Here is a 23,140-nt window from a genome sequence, read left to right as displayed (position 1 = left end):
TCAACGTAGGGGGCTGGCTACCCGGGGGTCAGACCTTCGGTTGCCCCCTACCTAGGTACGCCGCCAGCAGTGGGTGAGAAAGAACCGAGACCCACGGATAGGTTTCGTTTCTCCGACACAGCAGTTGCCGTGGCGGGTAGTGCGACCGATTGCAAACATTTGAACCGGTCAACTGGTGCTTCGTGCGCAAAGATTCAGACCTGCCGCTACCTAGGTACTCTCCAACACAACACTGAGGCTGCCTTGGTTGGCATAGGCATGTGAATCGCAAATACTAGTGTAGACAGATGCGCAAATTTAAACTTTCCATGAACGCCATATTAGCGCTCTTGCTCCTCTTTTTTCCCCGGCTACTGGATCGCACGGGGAGCCAAGCTGGCCCGGTTAAACGTTCCCGTTCATAAGAGGCATTTAAGAACTCGGGTGATTCTGCTCCTTTCGAAGTATGACCATAGCCAAGTTACTCAATCTATGGAGTCCCAACTGAGACGTCTGAAGAAACAAGGAGCAGTCTGGTGTCAGCTTCAACTGAGCGCTGCCGTCGTTTCTGCTTCAAGGGTCGCTGTGGCTGTGGCTTAATAATGTTAGGCTATCTCGCGGGGATAAAGGAGTGAGCCTCCCGGAGGGGGGAGATCCCGATTCCATTCGAGATAAGGCTGGGCCGTTTATGGATCCATGCTCGGTATTTGCCATTTGGTTCAAAAGCTTGTCGAGCTCGCATGAGTGATGGGAACCGAATTCAAGATGACCGAAAGAATAATTAAATGGGGTTGTGTGTATTGGCTAAGTTCACTCTAGACTAACGTTAGTACTAATCAGGGCGACTCCTCCAGTAGGAGAAGTCCTCCCTCCCTCCAGGAGGTGGACAGGCCACCCCACAAGAACTTGGTATTTTAGTTATTATTCACACTAGAGTCTTTTTTCGCCAAGGTTCTACCTACTGGATAGATGTTTTCTTTTGCTTGCCGAACACTGGCTCGCCGAACATTGGGTGTTGCGGCTGCTCCTCTTCAAGGCACTCGAGGTCTAGAACGATCAATCGATACCTTCTACGGATCCCTTGGTTTCCACGGGTTTCCAGATGGGATATTAATAAAAGGGAGGCGGCTGCAGAGCAAGGTCCAGCGAGTTCCAAGTCATCTGTTGGTCACAACAACCCTGGGAAGCCTCCACCAGCTCCGACCGGCAAATTCATGATAGAGATAGGGGGTTCGCGCCCGCAAAAACGGAGGGTACGCAGCTCACAACCTCCAGGGCTCGTATGGTGCAACCTCGTATGGGACAACCTCTCATCTCATAGAGCTAAGACGGCCGATGGTCCGCCACTCCCGAGGTCGCGGAGATGAGTATCAACCAGTAGCCAGGGCACAGTTACCATGAAGAGACGTGTTGATAACTATCTATGACATTATAGCTGGAATTTTGTGTAAGATGTTTTGCTAGGGGAACTAATTTTACTTGGAGGGTGTGATCTTGACGAAATAGTCAGGTTTGGCAGCACAGAATTTGACTTTGCTGGAAGAAATTTGACATTTTGTTTCCGTAAAAAGTGTGTGCCAAGTAATCAATTTAGAAATCCACTTCGAGTCTATTAGTCCTAGTATTGGCGATTATCCACGTCTTGTCGTCACACGGGTAATTCTCGATAGTACCTTGGTCTTGATCGTGGGTGATAATTATCCGAGTAAAGCTAGGTATTATACCTTGAGTCTTGAAGTGTGAATCCGTAAACAGCGAGGTCACATAAATTGGGGCGCAGTAGATACTAGGATGCCTTCCCCCTGAAAATGGCTTGCCCATCCATCATCCACCCATATATCCTCTATTTCCTTTCTTTATGTTGCTAGTTGGTCTTTATTCACATCACACCCGTTTGACACGTGGCAGCCCATTCAGTCCCGGCCCCCAGATAAGATCAAATCGAACTGATGGAATCAGCTGCGTCCCCTGGCCTCTAGTCCCCATGAAAACGGAGGGGCCGTGCCGTTGGACTTATTGCACTGCACTGGCATGTCAAGTCTCAGCACAAGAAGATGGTCTCAATGGCCCCCGCCTCCCCGAGCCATCGGAGGTGATCAGAGTACTTTGTCCAATCATGGCCAAACCACGTAATACCATCTAGCGTGTCTTCAGACTTAGTTGAGTTGTCCGTGCTGTCTGATTCACTCTGAATATCTGGTGCAGCATCAGCGCTCATGTCGAAGGCCTCGGTCGCGGTGTTGTTTGTGAGGCCGAAGCCTGGTACCCCGTCGATGACCCTGTCGTCGTCCGCCTGGACAGCGGCTTGCTCGTTGCCACAATCAGTTGTTCCAACCGTTGAGCCCTCGTTCCATTCGCCATGACCATGGTCTAAAAACTTCGCTGGAAGCCGGATGATGAGGTTGCATGCGCCGACCCTGCGGTAGAGCGGGACATTGGCATCGTCACTAGCCGGCGTGACGACCAGCCCCATGTAAGCAATTATGGGCAAGACATACAGCCTGGAGCTTGCCGCATCTGCGATATGGTCGTCGCTGTCAAATTCAGGATCGTCGGCGTAAAAATCGAAGGGTTTGATACCACCATCCCGGTCTACCTGCCAGAAGCGGTCGCCTTCCTGTTCTGCACCCTCATAGCCGTAGAATGCCTTGCTCAGCCGCCCAGTGATCCTGAGGACCCGATCTAGAGGTACTGCGGATGATGCGCCGCCCAGGCAAGATATGTGCTCGTCATCGCTCGCGGCCGTGGCCGTGACGTAGGTCAACTCGCCCAGCGGCTGCCCCAGGTGGTCAGCGAGCCGGCTGAGCTGAGGCCCGAAGTGCTCCTGGAACCCATCCACGCTCGCCCAGGACCACGAGGGGGCCCTCGTGGGGCGTGTGCGCCAGAACCGGGAACGGTCTGGCGCCCAGGACTTGATTCCTCCCGACCCCGAGTCTGAGGTGCCAGTAATCCAGCGGCTGCCCGCGTGCCAGACCAGGCCGCACGCGAGGTCACACTCCCACAGCCCGTGCAGGTACCTCGAGCCGATCCAGCGCTGGAAGAGGTCGACAAGGCCGCTGATGGCGATGAGCTTGTCTTTCTCTAGCGTCAGCTGGCGATCCGAGTAGTCGAACATCAACAGGTACCACCGTGTCAAGGCGGCCCTCTGGCTTTGTGGGGAGTTGGACAGCAGCAGAGAGGGTTGGTATTGGTGTGCTGGCATGACCGACTGGTACTCAAACCACATGTCTGGATCCCCACAGGCGCGCAGGCGCTTCTCCCTACACAGCCAGTAGTATTCGTATCGCGAACAGTATAGGATGCGCTGGGACAGCAGCCTCTCCTGGAGAGTCCACCCTCGCTTCTGAAGGGGCTCGTGCTCCATCAAATACCTGGCGAATTCGGAGCTCCGGGGATAGATGTGCAGCTCGAGCCCGGGTTGGACGTCTATCGTGGCGCGGTGGTCTTCTGAGAACTTGAGAGGGAAGCACCCCGCGTCCTCGAATGCAGATGCGGCAATGGTGAAATACGCACCGGCATATATGCTGCCCTGTGTTATCACAGAAATCAGCCCTGAGGAAAAGTGTGCTGCACAACAGGGCTCGTACCATTTTGGGCGCCTCCTGTGCCCAGTCATCGTCATCGTCTTGGATGATACACAGGCAATCGACCCAGATATGCCGCACTCCTGCCGTGTGTGTGATCTGGACAGCTTGCTGGAGCGTGAGTGGCAAGGAACCAAAGTTGATGTTCTCCTGGTAGCTGTCGATGTTGAGTGTGGTGGTCCGGATGGATGCGTAATTTCCCCATCGATGGCTCAGCGCAACGTATCTTGTTCCGGCCTCGTTACCTGCAACAAGACGGGTGCGAAAAAGCCCGTCGACTTGCTGGATCTCCAAGAGCCGGGTGGGGGTTGCTGACATTTTGGCGTCTGTTGAACCCTGGCGTGAATTGTTGTGGTCTCTGCAAACACCATGGGCGGAATCGCACTCTCGCAACCACGAATGAAGCACATAGGTCATGTCCTGGCAAGGCGCAGCCTTTCTAAAGCTATTACCCCGGATACTAACGGTTTCGCATCCCTCGATCGCATCGGACGATGATGAATTATCATCGAGTCGGACAGACCCTATACGGTATAAATCAGCAGACAGAGCTTCCGAGTCCTATTCAAGAAGTGAATAATACCAGTCTCCCGGACTACGACTTCTAGAAATCCTTTCCATTCTGGAATGCTCCTGAAACCCCCCTTGGAGGAGGTTTCGGAAGAACTGGTCTCAAAACCGGTCTCAGAATCGGTTTCGCTCGTGTTCTCGTCTTGGTCGAGTCCAACAATGCATCCAGTCAGATCACCACCCGAGTAGAAAGGCCGCAGCCACACATGAGCGTCCGGCGGAATCTCAGTAGGATGGTTCCCGGCAGCGTATCCCTGGGTAATGGCCACCGAGTCTTCAACGGCCTGACAGAGCGCGCAGAAGCTGGCGTGGACTCTCAGCTGGTTATAGGTTTTTTGAAAGGTGTACACTCCCTCACTGAACACGGGGTGAATGACGTGGACGTCACCGACATCTCCCTGTTCAGTGAGACTTGCAGAGGAAACCGGCCGCGCACCCTCAACCAGAATCTCTTGGGTCAGAGACGTGCACTCTCCACATAGTCCTCGGCGGGAGTAGGAGGAGGAGGAGGCCTGTCGACCAGTGTCTGGGCGGCGGTACCACTGACACAGCTCATCCTTGTCACCAAGCGCGAGAGTTTCAATTGCCTGGTCTAGAGCAGACATGTTGTCGAAGTTGTGGTCGGGGTGCAGATGTAAATGTGGTGCGACCAGGCTGCCAGGCCAGACGACGATGAAGGGACATTAGAAGGAAGTGTAGCGTAAGCAGGCAAGCAGGTAAGCAGCCCTGCACCCGTGTACCCCGCAGATTGCGACCGGTACATGTTTGGGAGAGCCATTTTGTAGTAGAAGAAGAGATATGCTGAAATCAAAGAACTCAATGATCAAGATTTTATCCGGGTGTCAAAAAGTTGATGCATCTTACAATCAACCAAGACGTCCAAGGACGTCCTGGTCTGTTGCTTTCAGGGTCCAAGCTCCCCGCAGGCTAGCGCTGATGATCTCTGGGGACCCCCCCAAGTCCCCCTGGTGAGGTACTGCTTATCGATACTTTCCATCAGTCTTATCGTAGTGCAGCCCCAGTGCCCACCTTCCCCGAACCGACGTCACCGCAACTGCCTCTAATAGCTTCCAACAGCCTGGACAAGTGATTGCTTGTGGTCGGTCTAATTATCCTTCACCAATTGGGCAAGGCATCCGTCTGACTGTGGGATTCAGACCTTCCCAGTACTCACTTGTGCTCCTCCTGACCCTCCTGTCAGTCAACCTTAAACTCTGGAGCACCATCTTGTTCAGCAAAATGACCGAAGCTTAATATTCCTTGGTCCTCCGTCTTGATTAATCACCCTGACTCTCTCTTCATTTGCGTCGCCAGCCTTTCAGCCCTTTCCCCCGCCGAATCCGTCCATCTGTTTCCTCTGTTTCTGTTCGACCTCCTTTCTGCCCTTCTGTTCTCTTCTTTCCTTTCCTTTTCTTCTCCTTTCCCGCCTTCTGTCGTCTTCTACCCTCCATGCGACGGCCACGATGAGCAAGATCTGCGACATTGACGAGTCGGGCGATGTCTTGGCCACATACACCGGCAACGAGCAAGATGGCCTCAAGGTGGTAAGCCGCAGCCTGTTCCGTCCCGTCCTGTCCTGTTCTGTTGGCATTTGACGGCCTGGGCTGACTGAACCCGATCCAGGAGAGGACATATACTCCCCTCCCCAAGGCCATCCTCTACGCCTTCCTCCCCGCCGGCTTCCCCCATACCGTGACCGACGATTACCTCGCCTACCAGACCTTCGACTCGCTGCAGGCCTTCTCCTCCTCCATAACCAACCTCCTCGCCAACCGCGCCATCCTCGAGGGCCTGGGCGTGGGCAGCTCCAGCCAGACGCCCACCACCGCCCTGCTCCTCCAGATCATCCAGGACACCTTCTCCCGCCTGGCCACCATCCTGTTTGCCCACCGCATGGGCCAGGCCATCGAGCCCGAGTGCAAGTACTACCGCTTCCTCGCTGATATTTTCAACGACTGCAGCCAGTTCCTCGACCTCCTGCTCCCCGCCCTGCCCCTCCTGCCCAAGGTCTCCGTCATGGTCTCCGCCTCCATCCTGCGCTCCCTGTGCGGCGTCGCCGCCGGCGCCTCCAAGGCCACCCTCAGCGCCCACTTCGCCACAAACGGGAACCTCGCCGAGCTCAACGCCAAGGAGCAGAGCCAGGAGACTGTCGTCAGCCTTATGGGCATGCTGGCCGGCACCCTGCTCGTGAAGCTGGTCGAGGATAAGACCGCCGTGTGGTGCTGGATGGTCGTGCTGGTCGGAATCCACCTCCTGACCAACTACTGCGGCGTGCGCGCCGTCAAGATGCGCACCCTCAACCGCCAACGCGCCACCATCGTCTTCCGCGAGTTCCTCGAGACCAAGACCGTTCTGTCGCCCACCGAGGTGGCCAAGCGCGAGTCCATCCTCTTCAACAGCCACGGCAACGTCACCTCCCGCACGGCCGAGTACAAGGGGACGGCCGACTTTGGCGGCTACGGGGACGTCATGAACTTCCGGCCGTGGGGCTACCACAGATACGTGTTCGACACGGAGGACTACTTCATGGGGATCTGGCAGTGGGGGCCCAGCTTTACGATCCGCATCGCGCTGAAGGAGGGAAAGAGGTCGGACAACGACGCGCTCATGGCGTGGTTCGACGCGGTCGCGCACGCGTACCACTTCGACACGGCCATCTTCAGGGACGGGCTGGGCGGCATGGGCCAATACGAGAACGAGGTGCCGGACGACCACCTCGGCGGCCCGGGCGTCGTGGACCGCGACACCAAGCTGGCGCTGCTCGGCGCGCTGAGGGAGAAGGGCTGGGAGGTGGAGAATACTGCGGTCGAGACCCGGACGCCGGTGCGGGTCAGGGTCGGCGGCAGCGAGAAGAGTCTCAAGGGCACGTAGGACACGCTCGGCTTTCCTTTTGGTCTTTTGGCGTTCTTATTTTCGATCTTGCGACCGGAAACCCCCACCCCCCGGTACATTGAAGTTTGTATGCGACAAGTGCGAAGCAAGCGACAGAGACATGACAAGGAAACGTGCGCCACCGGGTGGACGCCATAACGCACACACGATTTTTGACTTTCTTGGCGCCGGCATTCTCTCTGCCCCTTCTCTCCCCCTTTCAAGATGATCTTGATCCAACTCCTCGGGAACAACTTGCTGATATGCGCACAACAGTACCGCCGGTGCCGAACGAGAAAGACCACGGCAATCTCCTTCACCGGCCCCCTTCGCGGCAGGCGAAGCACGACTGACCCCTTTGTCTTCGGCCCAAATCCCCATGGGCTAATATCTAGCTATTTCTATGCCAAGAGTCTTTGGGAAGTGTGCGTGTGTGTCAATTTGCAAGGCGTTGGGGACAGGGATATAGAGATGATCAAATGCCTTGCAGCGGCAGAAGTCAAAATTTGTTCCTAGATGTCTGCTTGTACACAAAGCGGAGATGGAAGTTTGCCTCGGGGTCAAGATGAGGAGCCATGTGACTGACGCCTCTCGTCTTTGGACCCGTGCGGATGTTATGAGAATACACGAAACGAACCGTTGATACCCCCAGTGTCTGTCCAACGCTTTGGCCGACCCTCGTAACGCCAGTTCAAGATTTGGTGCACGCCGGCCATGCAAGCCTTGGACGCCGTCCAAAACTACCGCGCCCCCTCCCTGCCAAAGTCGGCTGCGGTACAGCCCGCGCCTATTTCTCCCCATTCTAATTCAAATTGAGGAGGACAGACACCCTGCTCAATTCTGGCTATATGATCACCACATTTCCATGTCCATGTCGAAGCTGGTGCGTGCGTGCGTGCCTCGCCTCGCCCGCCCACATCACGACAGCCCGACGGCCCTGCTAGCCCGCATCTTGATGCCCTCCCACGTGTTGAGCTTGGGCCTGACGTCGAGGTAGAAGCTGGGCTTCGCGCCGGGGCCGGCGGGGCCGGCGCGGCCGGCGTAGAAGTCGATGACGTACTCGACGCGGGTGCCGCAGCGGTCGACGACCCAGTCGTGCCTGTCGAAGGGGGCGGTGTAGCCGAGGAGGGTGTTGAGGCGGGCCTTGGGGGACATGGTCGTGCTCAGGCCGGTGAAGGAGTAGAGCATCGGGCCCTGGGGGCAGCTGCAGTATTCGCAGTCGAGGTCAGCATGCGATATGTCAACGCAACGGGACAGTACAAGGTGAAGAACAAAAATAGCAACATACCTCTCCGAGGCGTACGGCCTCTCCCACTCCCGGATCTCCTTCCACGCGCGCTCGTTGACGGCGTTGTGGATGGGCACGACCGTCTTCATGTCCCGGGCGCGCGTGTCGTGGCCCTTGCGCTTCATGGCGTCGAAGAACATCTTCTCCGAGGGGTACACCCAGTTGCCGGTCTTGCTGTCGGCTCCCGTCTCGGTCTCGTGGTTGACGGGGCAGGCGGACGTGGTCGCGCCGGCGGACTGGCTGCGGGGGATGGTCGAGACCTCGCGGTCCGTTCCGAGGGTGTTGTCGTTGTGGCTGGTGGGGGTTTTTGAGCCTGGGTGTGGTGGTGGTGATTTTGTTGTGGTTGCTGTTGCTGTTGCTGGTGGTGGTGTTGATGTGGAGTAGGAGGAGAGGAATGGGATCCGCGGCCATTGCCATGTAGTGGTGGTAGTAGTGGTAGTAGTCGACTTCGAGGATTGTGGTGTCGTCGTCGTCATCGTCGGTGATGTTGATGATGATTGTCGTTGTTGCGCCTCCTCCTGTGCCGCGGCCTTTGCCTGTGCCATCCAGGCCTCCCTGCTGCGGTGGTCCACGGGGCACTTGTCCCCGCCTGCAGCCTCTGGCCCGCCCATGTCCTTGTTCATCGTGAGAGCTGTCCGTGAGCTGTTGTCGTCGTCTGTTGTGTGGTGGTGGTTCTCCCCTGTGCCGCCGCTCGTGCCGCCTCCTCCAACGTCCGCCAGTGCCTTTCGGTTCAGAAATAGGGTGTCGAGGAGATCCTGCTGCAGCATTATTATGATGTGGTTGCTGGATGTCGTGGTGCCATGTCTGTGGTCGAGGACGGCGACGCTAATAAAGTCGAAAGGGCCGTCCGTGGGTGGTGTGGGAATCCGTCAGTCAGGATATTCTTTTTATTTTTTGGGCCGGCGGCAAGTCGGGATCGGCTGGCTTGGCTTGTCTTGAACTTGCTTGGGGCCTAGTTTTGCTTGCCAGCCAGCGGGCGGGTCTGGGGGCCTGCTGTCTGGGCCTGGGTTTGGGATTGGGCCTGGGCATTGGCTGGGGCAGCAGTCGCCTCGGCCTGGTGGTGAAAATCTTGAGCTTGGGCCAGCAGCCACCAGACCCGGTCGCCTGGGCCTGCTGCTGCTGTCGAGAGTGGCCTGTCTCGCCTGCTAAATTTAGGCGCGGGCCGCTGGGCCGAGAGCATGGTCGCACGGTTGGGGTGGGGGAAGATGATGGTGGGAGAATTGCAACAATTAATTGCCGTAGTGAATGAAGCAAGGGATATGTTCTGTATTCTCTTGTGTTATATTGGCTGGCTGCTGCTGATGAAGTCTGTGGGCCAAAAGACATATATATATATAGAGGAGGTCTGGTCAAGATTATATCTCTCCAACAAATTAAATTTTTCATTCTTATTTTTTCTTCTTCCACCCCTTCCTTCTCCTGCATGTTGAGAGTCTCACTGTCTCCCCCGGGCCCGTCACACCTTGTCAACCTCCAGACAGAATTGCCCCATGTTGCTGACTGTCACTGTCAGCCACTCATCATCACGCCTCAGATGCACCACAGCCATATCCAAACACCACACACACAACCCCCCGTCCCCCTTGCAGTCCTCTTGCATCTGCGGCACCCGGTCCGACCTTTCTCGCTCGGCCACGTCAAACTCTGCTGTACAAACCACTGCACGGCAGCCATGGGCCCGACTGTCATGACCCGCACCACAGGGACGACGACACGCACTCTCTTTCTCCCTCTCCCTCTCCCTTCCTCTCTCTATCTCCCCCTCTCCTGCACTCCCTCCTGTGCATGCATGCACCGTGACTTGTGTCAGTGTTTGAAATCCTGACTCGGAAGAAGCTTGTCCCACATGTGCAGTGTGCATGGGGGCCCGACTGACAGACTGTCAAGTGATTAATTAGACTATTTTCTCCTGCTTGGCAGGCTGATTAATGACCCAGGGACTTGTTACTATCGAGCTTGGCTATCTCACTGCAGCACACACACACGCCTCTCGCACCTACTGGCCTTGACAAGGAAATAGCTTTCTTGGATCTGTTGGGACCAGGCCGAGACCCTCAGGATAAGGTTGGGCATCCCCTTTTCTGGAGATCTCGCTTCATCCCATGCCATGTGTCACGTGTGTGTGTGTTTGTGATGTGTGATGTTTCTCTGAGTAATTTGCAACGCTGTGCCTGCGGCAGATTCAATGGCCTCCCGGTATTGTGCTCAGGTGCCATTGCCAACCACAACTAGACATGGCCGTTCAAGTTCCGCGGGACCTCGGGAAATTCCGATGGCTCGTGCAGGAATGTGGACGGCAATACTGGACATGACAGGTTACCCGTGAGGAGGGTAGGGTAGCATAAACAGTCGACTGATGTCGTAGAAACGGGGATATATGTGGAACGTCTCGAGTTATTGGTGCACATGTGTGTCTACCAAGACGTACACGACGCCATCCCCCCCAGTATCTCGCTCGTGAAACACACCTACCCTAGGTAACCATGGACGTGGGTATTATAGGTACCTTGATAGGCTTACTTACTACCATGATCACCACTTGAAATCAAGTACTGCGTCTCCTTGAGTGCACAAGCGCCCACATTGTCTAACCGGATAGTGCCAACAAAACCTTTTTCCTTTCCTTCCCAATTATATTGTATGACCCTCAAAAGCCTTGGAAGCCATGACTATAGTCACATACCAGATCCCAGAATGCTTACAATTCTCACATTATCTGCCATAACGTGGGCGGCCCAGATTCCGCCCACCCCCCGATTCCGACCACCCACTTTTTGATACAAACACACTATTAAGACACCCACTTTTAAAACCCACTTATTAAATCTAAATAAAATTTAGTAACCCTAACCCTAGGCTTAAAAAAATAGCCTTTTAACTCTATTTTTATAAAAAAATACTATATAAATACTTTTATAACTAGAATATTTTTAAAAGAGTTTTTAAAGTTAAATAATTTTAAAGTATTAAGGAATATATAGTATTTTATATATTAGTACTAATATTTTTAACTATATACTTATTTTAATTATAACTAATTAAATAAATTAGTTATAATTATACTTTCTTTTAAAAAACCTTAATTATAATTATTATTACTTAATTTTAAAAGAATTCTACTTAATAAATATTAGTAATATTTTTAAAATTAAACTTTTACTTTCTCTCTATAAGGTTTCTTAGATAAACTATAAATATATTTATATTTTAATAAAGAAAATTCTTTTAATTAAATAACTTTTAAAATAAAGTTATTTATTATTTCTAATATTAAATAAAAATTTTATATAATTTATATTACTAATATCTAGTAAATAAAAGCTAATATTATCTTTGTTATAAATCTTTAATATTTTATTACTAATTCTTAATATTTAAAAACTTTTAAGTTTAAAAATATTTTAAAAAATATTAATATTTATTCATTACTACTATAGTATTTTTTATTAGTAGTTTAGTTAAAAAGCTATTATTTAAATCTAGGGTTAGGGTTTTAGGATTTTTTTTAGATTTAATAGGTTAGTTTAAAAAGTAGGTGTCTTTTGGTGTGGAACGCACCAAAAGTGGGTGGTCGGAATCGGGGGGTGGGCGGATTCCGGGCCGCCCACGTTATGCACGGGAACCAGTGGACCCACCACCCAAAGATTTGCATGAGGACATCCCTCTTTTGGAGGGAATCCCTCAGGAGCCTTGTAAGAGGCCAGGAGGTTATCCTATAAGAGCCTGTTCTGTAGGAGCTCATCTTAGACGGAATTGGGGGATATATGCTTTGGTCGCGAAGCGGAATGCCGAGCAGAAAACGTGCATCAAGGAGGTAGCCCTCAGGGTCACTGGTATCAAGATTCACCAACAAGGCTGAATATCATAACTACAAGGCACGGACTCTCATTCATGAATGCTGCAGTAAATACTTTGTTCGCGGCCATTCCATGGGGATTGAATTGCGCATAATTCGCATTCTAGCCAAGTTCGTGGGACGAGCTGGACAATATCTACGCCATGACACCTCAAAGCAGCATATTTAGGGACACTCTAGCTAGAGTCTACCTACTTTGATCTCAGGGGATAATAGCATTATTCCCCACAACCCTTTACATGAGCGTCAAAGGACAGGTCGCGCGTGTCTTCTACGGCACTTTCTAGTAAGTAAAGCAACTGCGCACTTGCATAGACCTGCGAGACAAGCTTTGGCTGTGCACGAAACTCAGCCGCCTCGCTTGTTTACTCTCCATGTGCATAGTCTCTCAAGATTGCATTAAGAGACACGTGACATTCCTGCAGGTACACAGCGTAATACTCGCTGATGGAAATTTTCCTGCCAGGCTTGAACAAGGGACACGAGTCTGGAACTAAGCTGCCCTAAACGAATGTCACGGTCAATGAGCGCCCTGCTCTTGCTGGATTCTCAGTCCTTGAATACGTCATCTAACCTATCTTTACCTTCCAAGGTTTGGTTCCGTTCATATCAGCCGCGTTCAACTGAACGCTTCTACGATATGTAGAGGTGGGGGCGATTCAAAGATTTTAGATGGAGACTGCATAGGCAAGTCGGGAGTCTTTCAGTCCTCTGTTGTTGTCGTCACGCTTCCTCTCCCTTGCGACTGGTCGATGTTGTGCGGCATCGCGAGCAAGAACAGACCTGGTTCGCTTGTCCATACACAACTACCAGCAGGGTAGGAAGGACAATGTCAAGAGTCTATGACTCTACTTGAAATGGAATTTCTCCGACCGATTCCACCAAACTATCGTCGCCGTCGAGCGCACACGTGAGGTGCAAAAGTTAGTCGAGAGAAGTCGAATCCAGTGCCTGGACAAGCATGTGGCTGTCAACAGAAATGATACCAGGCTCACCATCACGTATATCATGATCAACTACACTAGATGCGATATTTTGGACCCTTGGAATTGTCGTCTGCAGAGCAACTGAAACCCTACAAGAGGAAGGTAGACACGTGTGAAAGCATATACGTGCGGGGAGTCGGATTCGATCGCGGAGACCCAGGTCGTTGGGGTCCAGGCCGCGATAGAGTTGGCCTTATTCATGCCGTGCACCATGGCGGGGGTAACATGCCCACAAGCTTTTGGGTGTCATTTCGGCAGGTACATGAACAAGCATACGTGACTGGATGATGTAGTGCCATGGGGTATCATAGGAGAGGCCGGCCGATGCTGGTGTGGCTCGCTAACTGCAGATCGACAGATGGACGTGACCATCCCCGGGCCCAGGCAGCCTGCAAAAGAGACCGCCGCTGGTTATGTACCAGAATCAGGATCCCAGAAGTTATCCACCTGCTTTTTGCCCACAACCACGAGTTCTTAATGATATTTTGATACCATTCGAATCAGAAGCTTACTCTCAAGATATTGATATAGTTAAAATCAAGCACATATGATATGGTTGTGGAATAATCGTGGTGCTAACATGAAGGGTTTTGGTAGTACTTGGACTTAGCGGCGGTTTCTTTTGCAGGCTGCCTGGGGCCCTCGAGATTGGTGTGTTGGATTCTCAGCTGGATCGTTGCCGGATCGGCCTTGCCAAAGTTGTATGAATACCCAAGGGTAGGCTCGGCGGACGATGAGCGGTGGCATGACATAGTATGAGGGTGTTCCTCGCGGCCTAGACCTACCATGTAAGCAAGCCAAGCTTTGACCAGCGAGTCGTACGTTGCTTGTCCAGGAAGCCTTGCTGGCCAGCCGCCTCGTTGCTGTCCCTGGGCTGGCCCAGAACAACTTGTCACATGTGAGGTAATACCGAGCCAGTTGGTCCTGCGGCAGACATTGGCCTGGAACTCCAATCTTGTTTTTACAGCAGGCCAGTGAGCAGTTCGCGCGATCCCGGAGCTACAGACGTGGCCGACGTGCTGAACACGAGCCTTCCATGTTGCCGGGCTGCGGCAAAACAGACCTCGGTCAGCGTGAAATCCCATGCAAGTGTTTGCGGTCTGGCTGGGCCATCTTAATTTTGGTCCACCACGATACATGTACAGATTACACGGACCCGACTGCCCGGGTCAAGACCAACCGAGGCGAACCGGGGGTCGTGGAAAAATTGCTGCAAGAGAGCCGTGTCCGGATTGTTGGCGTACAGTATGGGGTGCTCAACGGCCTTCAGTCCGCCTGTGTTCCTGACCAAGGCATGGAAATGCAAGGCGGTGGCTGCTAAACACAGGAGTCGGGCCGGCCCCAGGCCTGAAGGACCACATCCCCTGGCCCGGCTATACGTAGCTATCTAGCAGGTACGCCTCCTGGGCATTCCATCAGCCGCGGAAGGGTGATCTTCAGCGGCACGCACAGTACACAAGGCAGTGGCCGGCTTGGCACGGATTCCCGAGCGGTCACCCTTGCTTCCCGTCACGCCACTGACGATATTTATGCACGGGCGAGGTACGTGCTGCTATCTCCCGTTGTGTTCCGAGATGGTGGTGGGCGATGGACGGCAGGTGTCCTGGAGGGCTTCGAGAATATTGACGACAGTCTTCCACGGGATGGGCCCTTCTCGCCGTCCCCAGAAATCTGCACTCTCCAGACTCTCCGTCTTTCTCCCCAAGATCTTTCATGCGCTGGGTATGATCGTCGGTGACATCCCGGCTGCTGCCCAATCGGCCGCATTCTGGCGGTTTTGTGGAGACGAGAACCACCCACTCGCTCCGGTTTTTGTCGTCCCCGTTCATCTCGAGAAAATCCAGCACCCTGGAGCCCCAGACCAAAGTGCTTCCAAGTCGTGCCACAACCCACCTATCTCCAGACTCCAGTTTTCCTGCTCTCCACGGGGAACTTGACCTCGGATGTGCCTTGGGCTTTCACGACACGAATTTTTAACGTCCCTTCATCCCAGTAGTGCCTCCCGGTAGCGCCTCCTGTGCCACGACGAGTCTCGTGAAGATGGCATGACCAAACCTCGCCCTCAGAGGAACACCCAGAGCTCCCGACCTTCTTCTGGATGTGTCTCGGCCCGTGGCATGCCGCCAACGGCTACTTGTCGCCCTCGTGGGCAAAGCAGGCCTAGGCCTTTACCACAGTATTACTCAAGTCTTACGTGGGAGCCTTTCCTACAGGCAACGCTTTGTGTAATGGCAACATCCCCCTTGCGCAACGTCTTACGGCTGCCTCGTGTCGGCAGAGCCTCGTGGGATAACCTGTGGGATAATCCACATGTGTGCACCTTCCAAGGTTCTTCATTCTTGTGCTCTCATTCAAGAAAAAGAGTGGCTTTGTCTGTCACTCTGCTGGACTATATCAGGGTTGTCTTGGGCAACTCGAAGTCTTCGGGGTGATGACAGGCCCCGACACTGGCCCCATCTGTTCGAGACAACCAACAGTTCTGGCTCGATCGACTTCAAGTGTTGGCCGTCGACTCGCAGGGGATGATGGCCGGAAGGATTCCTTCCCAGCCTACAGTACTCCCGCCGGTAAGAAACAGTGCTCGACCAATCCCCCCCCCCCCCCCGGCCCCCTGCCGCGCTACAGCATATTGGTGATCCCACCCTGCTGTCAGGGCACGCCGCACGTCACTTGCCCGGCCGAGCCCCCAAGCCTGTCAAGCATCGCCCGCCCGGCTTGGCCAACGGGTTTCCGTCTCGTGCATCAGGCGTGGGTGCGGTGAAGCTTTCTGGGCATCGAACGGTGTTTTCGGGGCACACGACACTGCCATATCTCCGTCCTGTCGCCTGTTCTATCAGCTGCCAGCGTGAGAACTCGGTCCCAATCCTGGCCCCAAGGATGCCGGCCACGCAGGAAGGGGCAGAAACCAGCCACGAGGTCGACTACTTTTAGCTCTTACCCACAGTTTTTCTCACCTACCAGTGCCACCGGCGTACAGTAGGCCTACGGTGCTCGGATCAGGCATCGCACCACGGCACGTTACCTGTGCTCCTTGATCGCACAGCAGGTTCGTAAACAAGGTGAGAGAAGCCGGTAACCGGGAGCCCCTGGCACATTGCTCCATCCACTCGACCTCGGCCGGCCATTTCCTTGCCTTGGTCTTGGATCCTCGATGCCACCACGAGAAACACACACACCTCCCTCCACGCCTGTTGTCTCTTCCCCAGACAGCCCAGTCGGCCCTTCCTGGGCCCCAACCAACCCGCTTTCTCCATGTTCCTGCACATACATGACATGGATGATCCACCTGCCCATCGGCTTCTCTTTGACTGGCTCAGGCGTGGAACATTCCAACATGTGGTTACCTAGCCTTTTCACCTGGGCACATGGCTCCGGAACCGATTCCACGCCCCAACGGCCTCGCACCCACTCCGTTGGTAATCACACCCTGTTCATTTTTAGCTGTTGACGTTGCGAGACTGTGCGGAGACCAGTCGACAGGATGGAGCGGGCTGAAGAAGCCCACCTCGCCTGCTCGCGTACGGGCGGCAGCGTGGTAGTGGCATGGGTTGGCTCCGGTCAAGGTCTCCGGGTCCCTCCCATGTAGTAACCGTGTCCCAGTATTTACTACCTAGGTAGATAGTGAACGCAGATCACCATCGAGGCTGCCTCATGTACAGTGTATGGTACATAAACTTATAAAGGGCAAGAGCCTCCCAGTCCTTCCCCTTTCCATTCCGCCTGTCAACCCTCGTGGGTATTCATTTTGCCTCGATAAATATATCCCAGACTCAAGCTTCGACCTTGCAGTATTGCAAGAAGTCGTCAACGTCAAAGAGGAAACATCAACCATTTCCTCTCAAAACACCACACCGCCCGGCGGTTCACCACAATATAAAGAGACCCTCTGGGCTCCCCCGTCGTCCCTTGCGCAAGGCCAGCACAAGACAAGATGTACAAGGTCGGCAACATCTACTTCATCGCGGCCACCGCCGTCATCGGTGGTGGCCTCTTTGGTTTCGACATCTCCTCCATGAGTGCCATCATCTCGACAAAAGGATATCTGTGCAAGTTCAACACCCTCGGTTTCGACGAGAACAACGAATGCCGCGGCCCGTCGTCTGACATCCAGGGTGGCATCACGGCCGCCATGCCCGGCGGCTCCTGGCTGGGTGCCCTCTGCTCTGGTTTCCTCTCAGATATCCTCGGCCGGAAGACGTCGATCCAAATCGGTTGCGTTGCCTGGTGAGACTTCCCGACGTCGTCCGCTCTCGAGTCATCTGCTAATCCTTATGTCAAATTAGGGTCATCGGCTCCATCCTCACTTGCGCCGCCGTCAACATTCCCATGCTGGTTGTCGGCCGTATCGTCAACGGATTCTGCGTCGGCATCTGCTCCGCCCAGGTGCCCGTCTACATCTCCGAGATCGCCCCTCCCTCCAAGCGTGGCCGTGTCGTCTCGATGCAGCAATGGGCCATCACCTGGGGCATCCTAATCATGTATTTTATATGTCAGTATCACTTTTCACCTTTTACGGATCCCCGTCTTTCATGTTTTGGAATGTTGTAGAATACAACGCTTCAGGACCCATAGCAGGACTAACTTCACCACTAGGCTACGGGTGCAGTTTCATCGATGGAGACGCTTCTTTTAGGGTTCCCTGGGGCCTGCAGATGATTCCCGCCGTCTTCCTGGGCCTCTCCCTGATCTTCCTGCCCGAGTCCCCTCGGTGGTTGGCCAAGAAGGACCGCTGGGAAGAGACACACTCCGTCTTGACGCTCGTACACGGCCACGGTGACCCGAACAGCCCCTTCGTCGTCCGTGAGCTGGCCGAGATCCGTGAGGTGGTCGAGTTCGAGCGTGCCAACAGCGATGTCTCCTATCTCGAGCTCTTCAAGCCCAAGATGATCAACAGGACCCTGATCGGTCTCTTCATGCAGATCTGGTCGCAACTGACTGGAATGAACGGTAAGCATCACTCTTCTCCCTTTGCGGATCCCCGTCTTTCTGTTTTGGAATGTGCCAGGGCTAACAGTACGCGCCGTAACAGTCGTAAGCATCACTTTTCACCTTTTACGCATCCCCCGTCCTCCACCTTTTGGAATCTTCTAGAATACAACACTTTAGGACCCGTAGCAGGACTAACTTCATCTTAGATGATGTATTACATTACGTACATTTTCCAGATGGCTGGCATCGGTAACGGCAATCTGGTGTCGTCGGGGATCAACTATGTGATTAACGTCTGCATGACGGTCCCGGCGCTGATCTGGCTGGACCACTGGGGCCGACGCAAGCCCCTGCTCATCGGCGCCTTCTTCATGTGCCTGTGGCTGTGCGTCAACGCTGGTCTCTTTGCCGTCTACTCGCGGCCTGCGCGCCCCGGCGAGTTCCCGTCCGACGCCGAGTCGATGGCCATCTCGGGAGCCCCGGCCAAGGCGGTCATTGCGAGCACCTACCTGTTTGTCGCCTCGTACGCTCCCACCTGGGGTCCCGTGTCGTGGGTGTACCCCCCGGAGCTGTTCCCTCTCCGCCTGCGTGGCAAGGCCGTGGCCCTGGCCACCAGCGGCAACTGGGCGTTCAACTTTGCGCTGGCGTACTTTGTGCCGCCCGCCTTCAAGAACATCACCTGGAAGACATACGTGCTGTTCGCCGTCTTCTGCTTCGCCATGTTCTGGCACGTCTTCTTCATGTTCCCCGAAACCGCCAACAAGGCCCTCGAGGAGGTCGACGCCATCTTCGACGATACCAAGCCCGGTGCGATCCCGTACATCGGTACGCCGGCCTGGAAGACGCACAATGTGCGCCACGAGACCGTCCTCAAGGAGAGGAACGCGATGGGAGATGAGGAGAAGGTTGTGGCCATGGCTGCCCACGAGGACGAGGCCCGGAGGGATGTTGAGCACAAGGACTAGAGGTCTAATTCTTGGGGCGTATGGAGTGACAAGTTTGTCGACGTGCCGCTGGCGGTGAGCCCCTTTGGGGACGAGCTGCTTGACCATGTCGGCCAGGGAGAGGAGGATAATACGGGTGATGACTGGGAGGATGTTGACCTCGATGCCGGGGAGATAAAGTTTGAGGCCACACGGCCTTGGTGGGAGGACTTTGGATAACCGTGCTTGCTTGTGAGATGGCACCTGGCTGGGTCAGGAACGCGTTTGGATATTAATGTTGGATACGAGCAGTGCTGTGTGCTATAAAGAAGCAGATAGGGAGCGCCTGAAGGGCGCAACGGACGACGATGGTATGATCACTTTACTTAGCTTATACCCAAATACCTACAACCCATTCTCATAGGATTAAATCTGGTTTCGTTTCAATGCTTCCTACAGCCTTTGCTCTGCTAACTATCCGCTTTGCGGCTACGTAGTTGTGACCATTGCTCGACTCTCTTAGGACAGTTTCCCGAGCATACCGGTAATTTCCTGTGAGACAAGCCTCGATAGGATGGCTGATTATTAAATAGCCTCTTTAAGAACGTCCCTACTGGTAGTGGATAGCTTCCTCAGGAACACCTCTGGGTGAGCAATGATATAGGACGCGTCACAGACAACAGACAAGAGGTGGGCAAGACCACAGGGAACCTCAGGATTGTTAAAAATTATGTGACACGTCGAAGGTGCGGTGGTGCTATAATAAAAATATGTGTAATGCTGCTCAATAACCTGATGAGCTGTTATTTGGCGCTTTGCGGGAAGGCCATCTCCGCCTCAGTGCAGGTGTTCATGATAACAACCCACAACTATGTCAGGCTTTGGAAATTTAAGCATAGCCGCGTCCATGATTAATGAATACCTTTGCCTCATCTTCTGAAATAGACGACTGCCTGGTCATCGTGATACCTTGTAGGGCTCTAACTGTCAGGCCTATGTGGAAGTTGGTATCTGGTATCTGGGACTAGGCTTCGTCATTGATCCTCACCCCTACTGTCCTCTGACCGTGCCGCAGCCGGGAACTGAGGTTACGTAAGTTGCGGTAAACCACCCTGGGCATTCATGGCCGATTTATCGTGATCTCCACATTCACTTCTGGAAGTGGCGACGACCTTCAATCTCGACCATCATGCTATCAAGGCAGAACCGTTTCACAATGTCCTTGTGACCATGGCCAACGACGTGGACCGAAGAAGAACCTTCCGCCATCCTTTCTCTTGTTGGGGTGAGTTTGTGGACGCCTTGATGTCTGTGTGCCCGCAAGTGAGTCGGCGGGGAGAAGTGGAAGGGCAGTGAGTGGGAAGGTTGAGGAAGAAACGGGGAAAGGGAGTAGAGGTCAGAAGAATTGGAACAAGCAGGCGGCCAAGTTTTGAGCTAGCCTCAGTGACTCAATTTGCTTGATCCGCGGGGGGGAGCTGGAGGACCGACTTCCACCATGTGGTCATCATTATCAGGGTGGTGTCACCTGGGAGGGTGATGCCGCCGTGTGGGAGGGTGATGCCGCCGTGTGGGAGGGTGATGCTGCGTGGGAGGGTGATGTCGCCTGGGAGGGGGGCGCCGCGAAAAGTTAGCTCGGCGAGTAGGAGCTCCCGACGCTCGGCCAATACGGCCGGAGTGATCTGGATGATGGTGCCGCCTGGGAGGGTTGTCTGGCCGGCCGGCCACGGGACGCCGCCGACCCACTGCAGGGCGGGCAAGACCAGCGACGATCTGCCGCCTAGGAGGACGTAGGTGCCACCTGGGAGGGTGATGTCGCCGCCGCCGCCACCTTGGAGGGTGAAGCCACCTGGGAGGACCAGGACACTGATCGACCTTGTGGCCGAGGTGATCCTCACCTCCGGCCCAAAGGAGAGGGTCCTGCCGCCTGGGAGGGTGATGGTGCCGCTTATAGGGAGGCTATTCTATAGGAGGTTGTCCCTTAGGAGGGGGTTGTCCCTCATCATATAGGAGCACTCCTTAAGGAGGTAATTTTATAGGGCAGTTTGATCAAAGCTCGGAGCAGAAGCTGCGCGAAGTGATGATGTGCATATCCGAGAAAAGACGAGGAATTGCTCCAAAAGGCGATGAAAACCACCACAATCGAGCAAGAAGATCATGAGAATAACGCGCTTGTGGCTAGTAGCATTATTAAGTATTTGGCCTATACATCAAATACGACTTTTTGCCCAAATTTTCCGCCGCTAAAGAAACAAAAGTGGAACATATGTGACGGTACGGCTCTTATGCACCGCTAGGAACGGCCAATCTCTCCAGATTGGTTATGATCATCTGTTTGCCGGGCGGTCTATTGCGTTGCTGGCAGTGCGCAACCCCGTTGCAAACATATACGGCAGGAGACAACGGGACAATATGGGTCTCCCCTGACCCCCTCCTCGCGCCTTGCTTCATTCACACCGGTATTGGCTTGAATATCTACTTGTCCAAGACAGTCAGCCTGAGACCGTGCCGCCTCACCTCTTGACAGGCTCGCCAGTCTCGGTGACCAGGTACTCGTCCGTCTTGATGGGCCCCTCGCCAACACCAGTCATTATGACCCTGGAGATGCCCGTCTTGAGCGCGTCGACAACGGGCTCGTCCAGGGCCACAGCCGCACCCTTGAGCGCGGCGGCGCTCTCCTTCCAGCCGCCGACCTCGTGCAGCAGGGCATTGAAGGTGCCGACGACGGCAGGCTCGTCCTTCTCGAGGTAGTAGACGACGCAGTTGGGGCCTGCGTCGAAGGTGTAGGCGGCGACGGTGCGGCCTGCGGCCTCGTTGATCCTCTCGACGGCCCTGACGGCGGCGCGGGAGACGTCGTTCATGTAGAAGATGGGCGGGTAGGTGTCGGCGCAGCTGGCGTGGAACGAGTTGCTCTCGCGCATGGTGACCTCGGCGAACAGGGCAAAGTCCCTGTCGCGGACGGCCTTCTCCATGAGGTCCATGTTGCGGGGCACGACCTCGTCGACGCGGCGGGCAAAGAGGCCCGAGGTGGCGACGGTCTGCTGCATTCCCGAGGTGGAGCTGACGCCCTTCTTGGCGGCGGAGGCGACGAGGATCAGGGCGCGCATGTCGGGCCAGTGCGAGGCCTCGGCGACGAGGTCGGCGCGCGAGTCGGAGCCGTCGTCGCGCTCGCCCATGCGCCAGGCGACGTAGCCGCCGAACAGCGAGCGGCAGGCGGAGCCGGAGCCCTGGCGGGCGATGAGGGACAGCTCGGAGGGGCTGTCGGGCAGCTCGTACAGGTTGGCGACGGCCCTGACGAGGGCGGCGAAGCCTGCGGCGGAGGAGGCCAGGCCGGCGGCGGTGGGGAAGTTGTTCTCGCTGACGAGGCGGAGGGGCATGGCGCTGAGCTTGGGCAGCGACGGGTCGGCGTCCTCGAGGGCCTTGCGGCGGGACCTAAGCTCACGGAAGCATGCCTGGGTGCGGGCGCCCGAGATGTCGGAGGGCTCGCCGTTGAGGAGGAGGGAGTCGGAGCCGGCCGGGTAGGCGGCGCTGCAGGAGGCGGTGGTCAGGGTGCGCAGGTCGGCCTGCGAGAGGGTGACGGAGAGGGACGAGTTGGTCGGGAGGTTGAGCTTGGGGTCACGCTTGCCCCAGTACCTGGAGGGAGGAGAGAGAAGACAATGTCAGCAGGATATCCCAAGAGGAGAGAGAGGGGGGGGGCAGGCAGGAGGCTGACTTGACGACGGCGATGTTGACGGGGGCAGTCGTGCTGGCCCGGTAGACCTTGTTGTCGGCCATGCTGATCAATTGGACAGGAAACTTGACTGAGTGTCTCTTGGATCTTTTCTCAGCACACACAGAACAGCGCAGGCGGACAGATAAACAGAGGAGAGTGGAAGGTCGAGGATGGGGAACCCCGAAAGGCAGCGGTCAGCGAGGCTATCGTCCAAAGTGTACTGTGGTATCGCCTGGTGGGCCATGGTGGGGTAGCACTCGAGATTGGACCCTTCAAGCTCTACCCTTCCCTGCAGCTGCCACCTGCGATTCGAGCAAGGTCTGTGCGGCTGCCCCGCGATGGACCCAATCGGTACGTACCTTCGCAGTCCGATCCCTCTTCGAGGATGCCCGAGCACCCAAGTACCCAAGTAGGTATCCAAGTACCCAAATACCGACACTAGGAC

General features: G+C 54.8%; 6 protein-coding genes across 6 annotated transcripts; 2 read left to right on the top strand and 4 right to left on the bottom strand.

Annotated features, from left to right (window-relative positions):
• Window positions 1-1,658: 1,658 nt before the first annotated feature.
• On the bottom strand, window positions 1,659-5,034 carry KVR01_006288 (uncharacterized protein). Its single transcript, XM_044786520.1, has 3 exons — window positions 4,147-5,034; window positions 3,567-4,087; window positions 1,659-3,508 (listed from the first exon to the last, which is right to left on the bottom strand). Exons 1-3 carry the CDS (start codon window positions 4,736-4,738, stop codon window positions 2,021-2,023), a joined length of 2,601 nt encoding a protein of 866 aa, XP_044645091.1. The 5' UTR covers window positions 4,739-5,034; the 3' UTR covers window positions 1,659-2,020.
• A 562-nt stretch (window positions 5,035-5,596) lies between these two features.
• Window positions 5,597-7,004, top strand: KVR01_006172 (uncharacterized protein; the record flags this gene model as incomplete). Its single annotated transcript, XM_044790012.1, has 2 exons — window positions 5,597-5,677; window positions 5,757-7,004. The coding sequence occupies 2 exons, from the start codon at window positions 5,597-5,599 to the stop codon at window positions 7,002-7,004; spliced, it is 1,329 nt and encodes a 442-aa protein (XP_044644975.1).
• Window positions 7,005-7,922: 918 nt separating this feature from the next.
• On the bottom strand, window positions 7,923-9,059 carry KVR01_006423 (cytochrome c1 heme lyase CYT2; the record flags this gene model as incomplete). Its single annotated transcript, XM_044787866.1, has 2 exons — window positions 7,923-8,208; window positions 8,293-9,059. The coding sequence occupies 2 exons, from the start codon at window positions 9,057-9,059 to the stop codon at window positions 7,923-7,925; spliced, it is 1,053 nt and encodes a 350-aa protein (XP_044645226.1).
• A 185-nt stretch (window positions 9,060-9,244) lies between these two features.
• Window positions 9,245-9,472, bottom strand: KVR01_006334 (uncharacterized protein; the record flags this gene model as incomplete). Its single annotated transcript, XM_044787035.1, has 1 exon — window positions 9,245-9,472. The coding sequence occupies one exon, from the start codon at window positions 9,470-9,472 to the stop codon at window positions 9,245-9,247; it is 228 nt and encodes a 75-aa protein (XP_044645137.1).
• A 7,027-nt stretch (window positions 9,473-16,499) lies between these two features.
• Window positions 16,500-19,028, top strand: KVR01_006472 (uncharacterized protein; the record flags this gene model as incomplete). Its single annotated transcript, XM_044794867.1, has 5 exons — window positions 16,500-16,666; window positions 17,014-17,358; window positions 17,418-17,623; window positions 17,728-18,122; window positions 18,270-19,028. 5 exons carry the CDS (start codon window positions 16,500-16,502, stop codon window positions 19,026-19,028), a joined length of 1,872 nt encoding a protein of 623 aa, XP_044645275.1.
• Window positions 19,029-21,141: 2,113 nt separating this feature from the next.
• On the bottom strand, window positions 21,142-22,921 carry KVR01_005879 (diphosphomevalonate decarboxylase MVD1). The gene is made up of 2 exons (XM_044788711.1): window positions 22,696-22,921; window positions 21,142-22,616 (listed from the first exon to the last, which is right to left on the bottom strand). Exons 1-2 carry the CDS (start codon window positions 22,755-22,757, stop codon window positions 21,497-21,499), a joined length of 1,182 nt encoding a protein of 393 aa, XP_044644682.1. The 5' UTR covers window positions 22,758-22,921; the 3' UTR covers window positions 21,142-21,496.
• Window positions 22,922-23,140: the final 219 nt, after the last annotated feature.

This window comes from Diaporthe batatas, assembly GCF_019321695.1.
Source record: "Diaporthe batatas strain CRI 302-4 chromosome Unknown Contig00006, whole genome shotgun sequence".
Classification (NCBI taxonomy): Eukaryota; Fungi; Ascomycota; class Sordariomycetes; order Diaporthales; family Diaporthaceae; genus Diaporthe; species Diaporthe batatas.
Note: the sequence above shows the minus strand (reverse complement) of the source record. Positions and strands in the feature narration are given on the sequence as shown.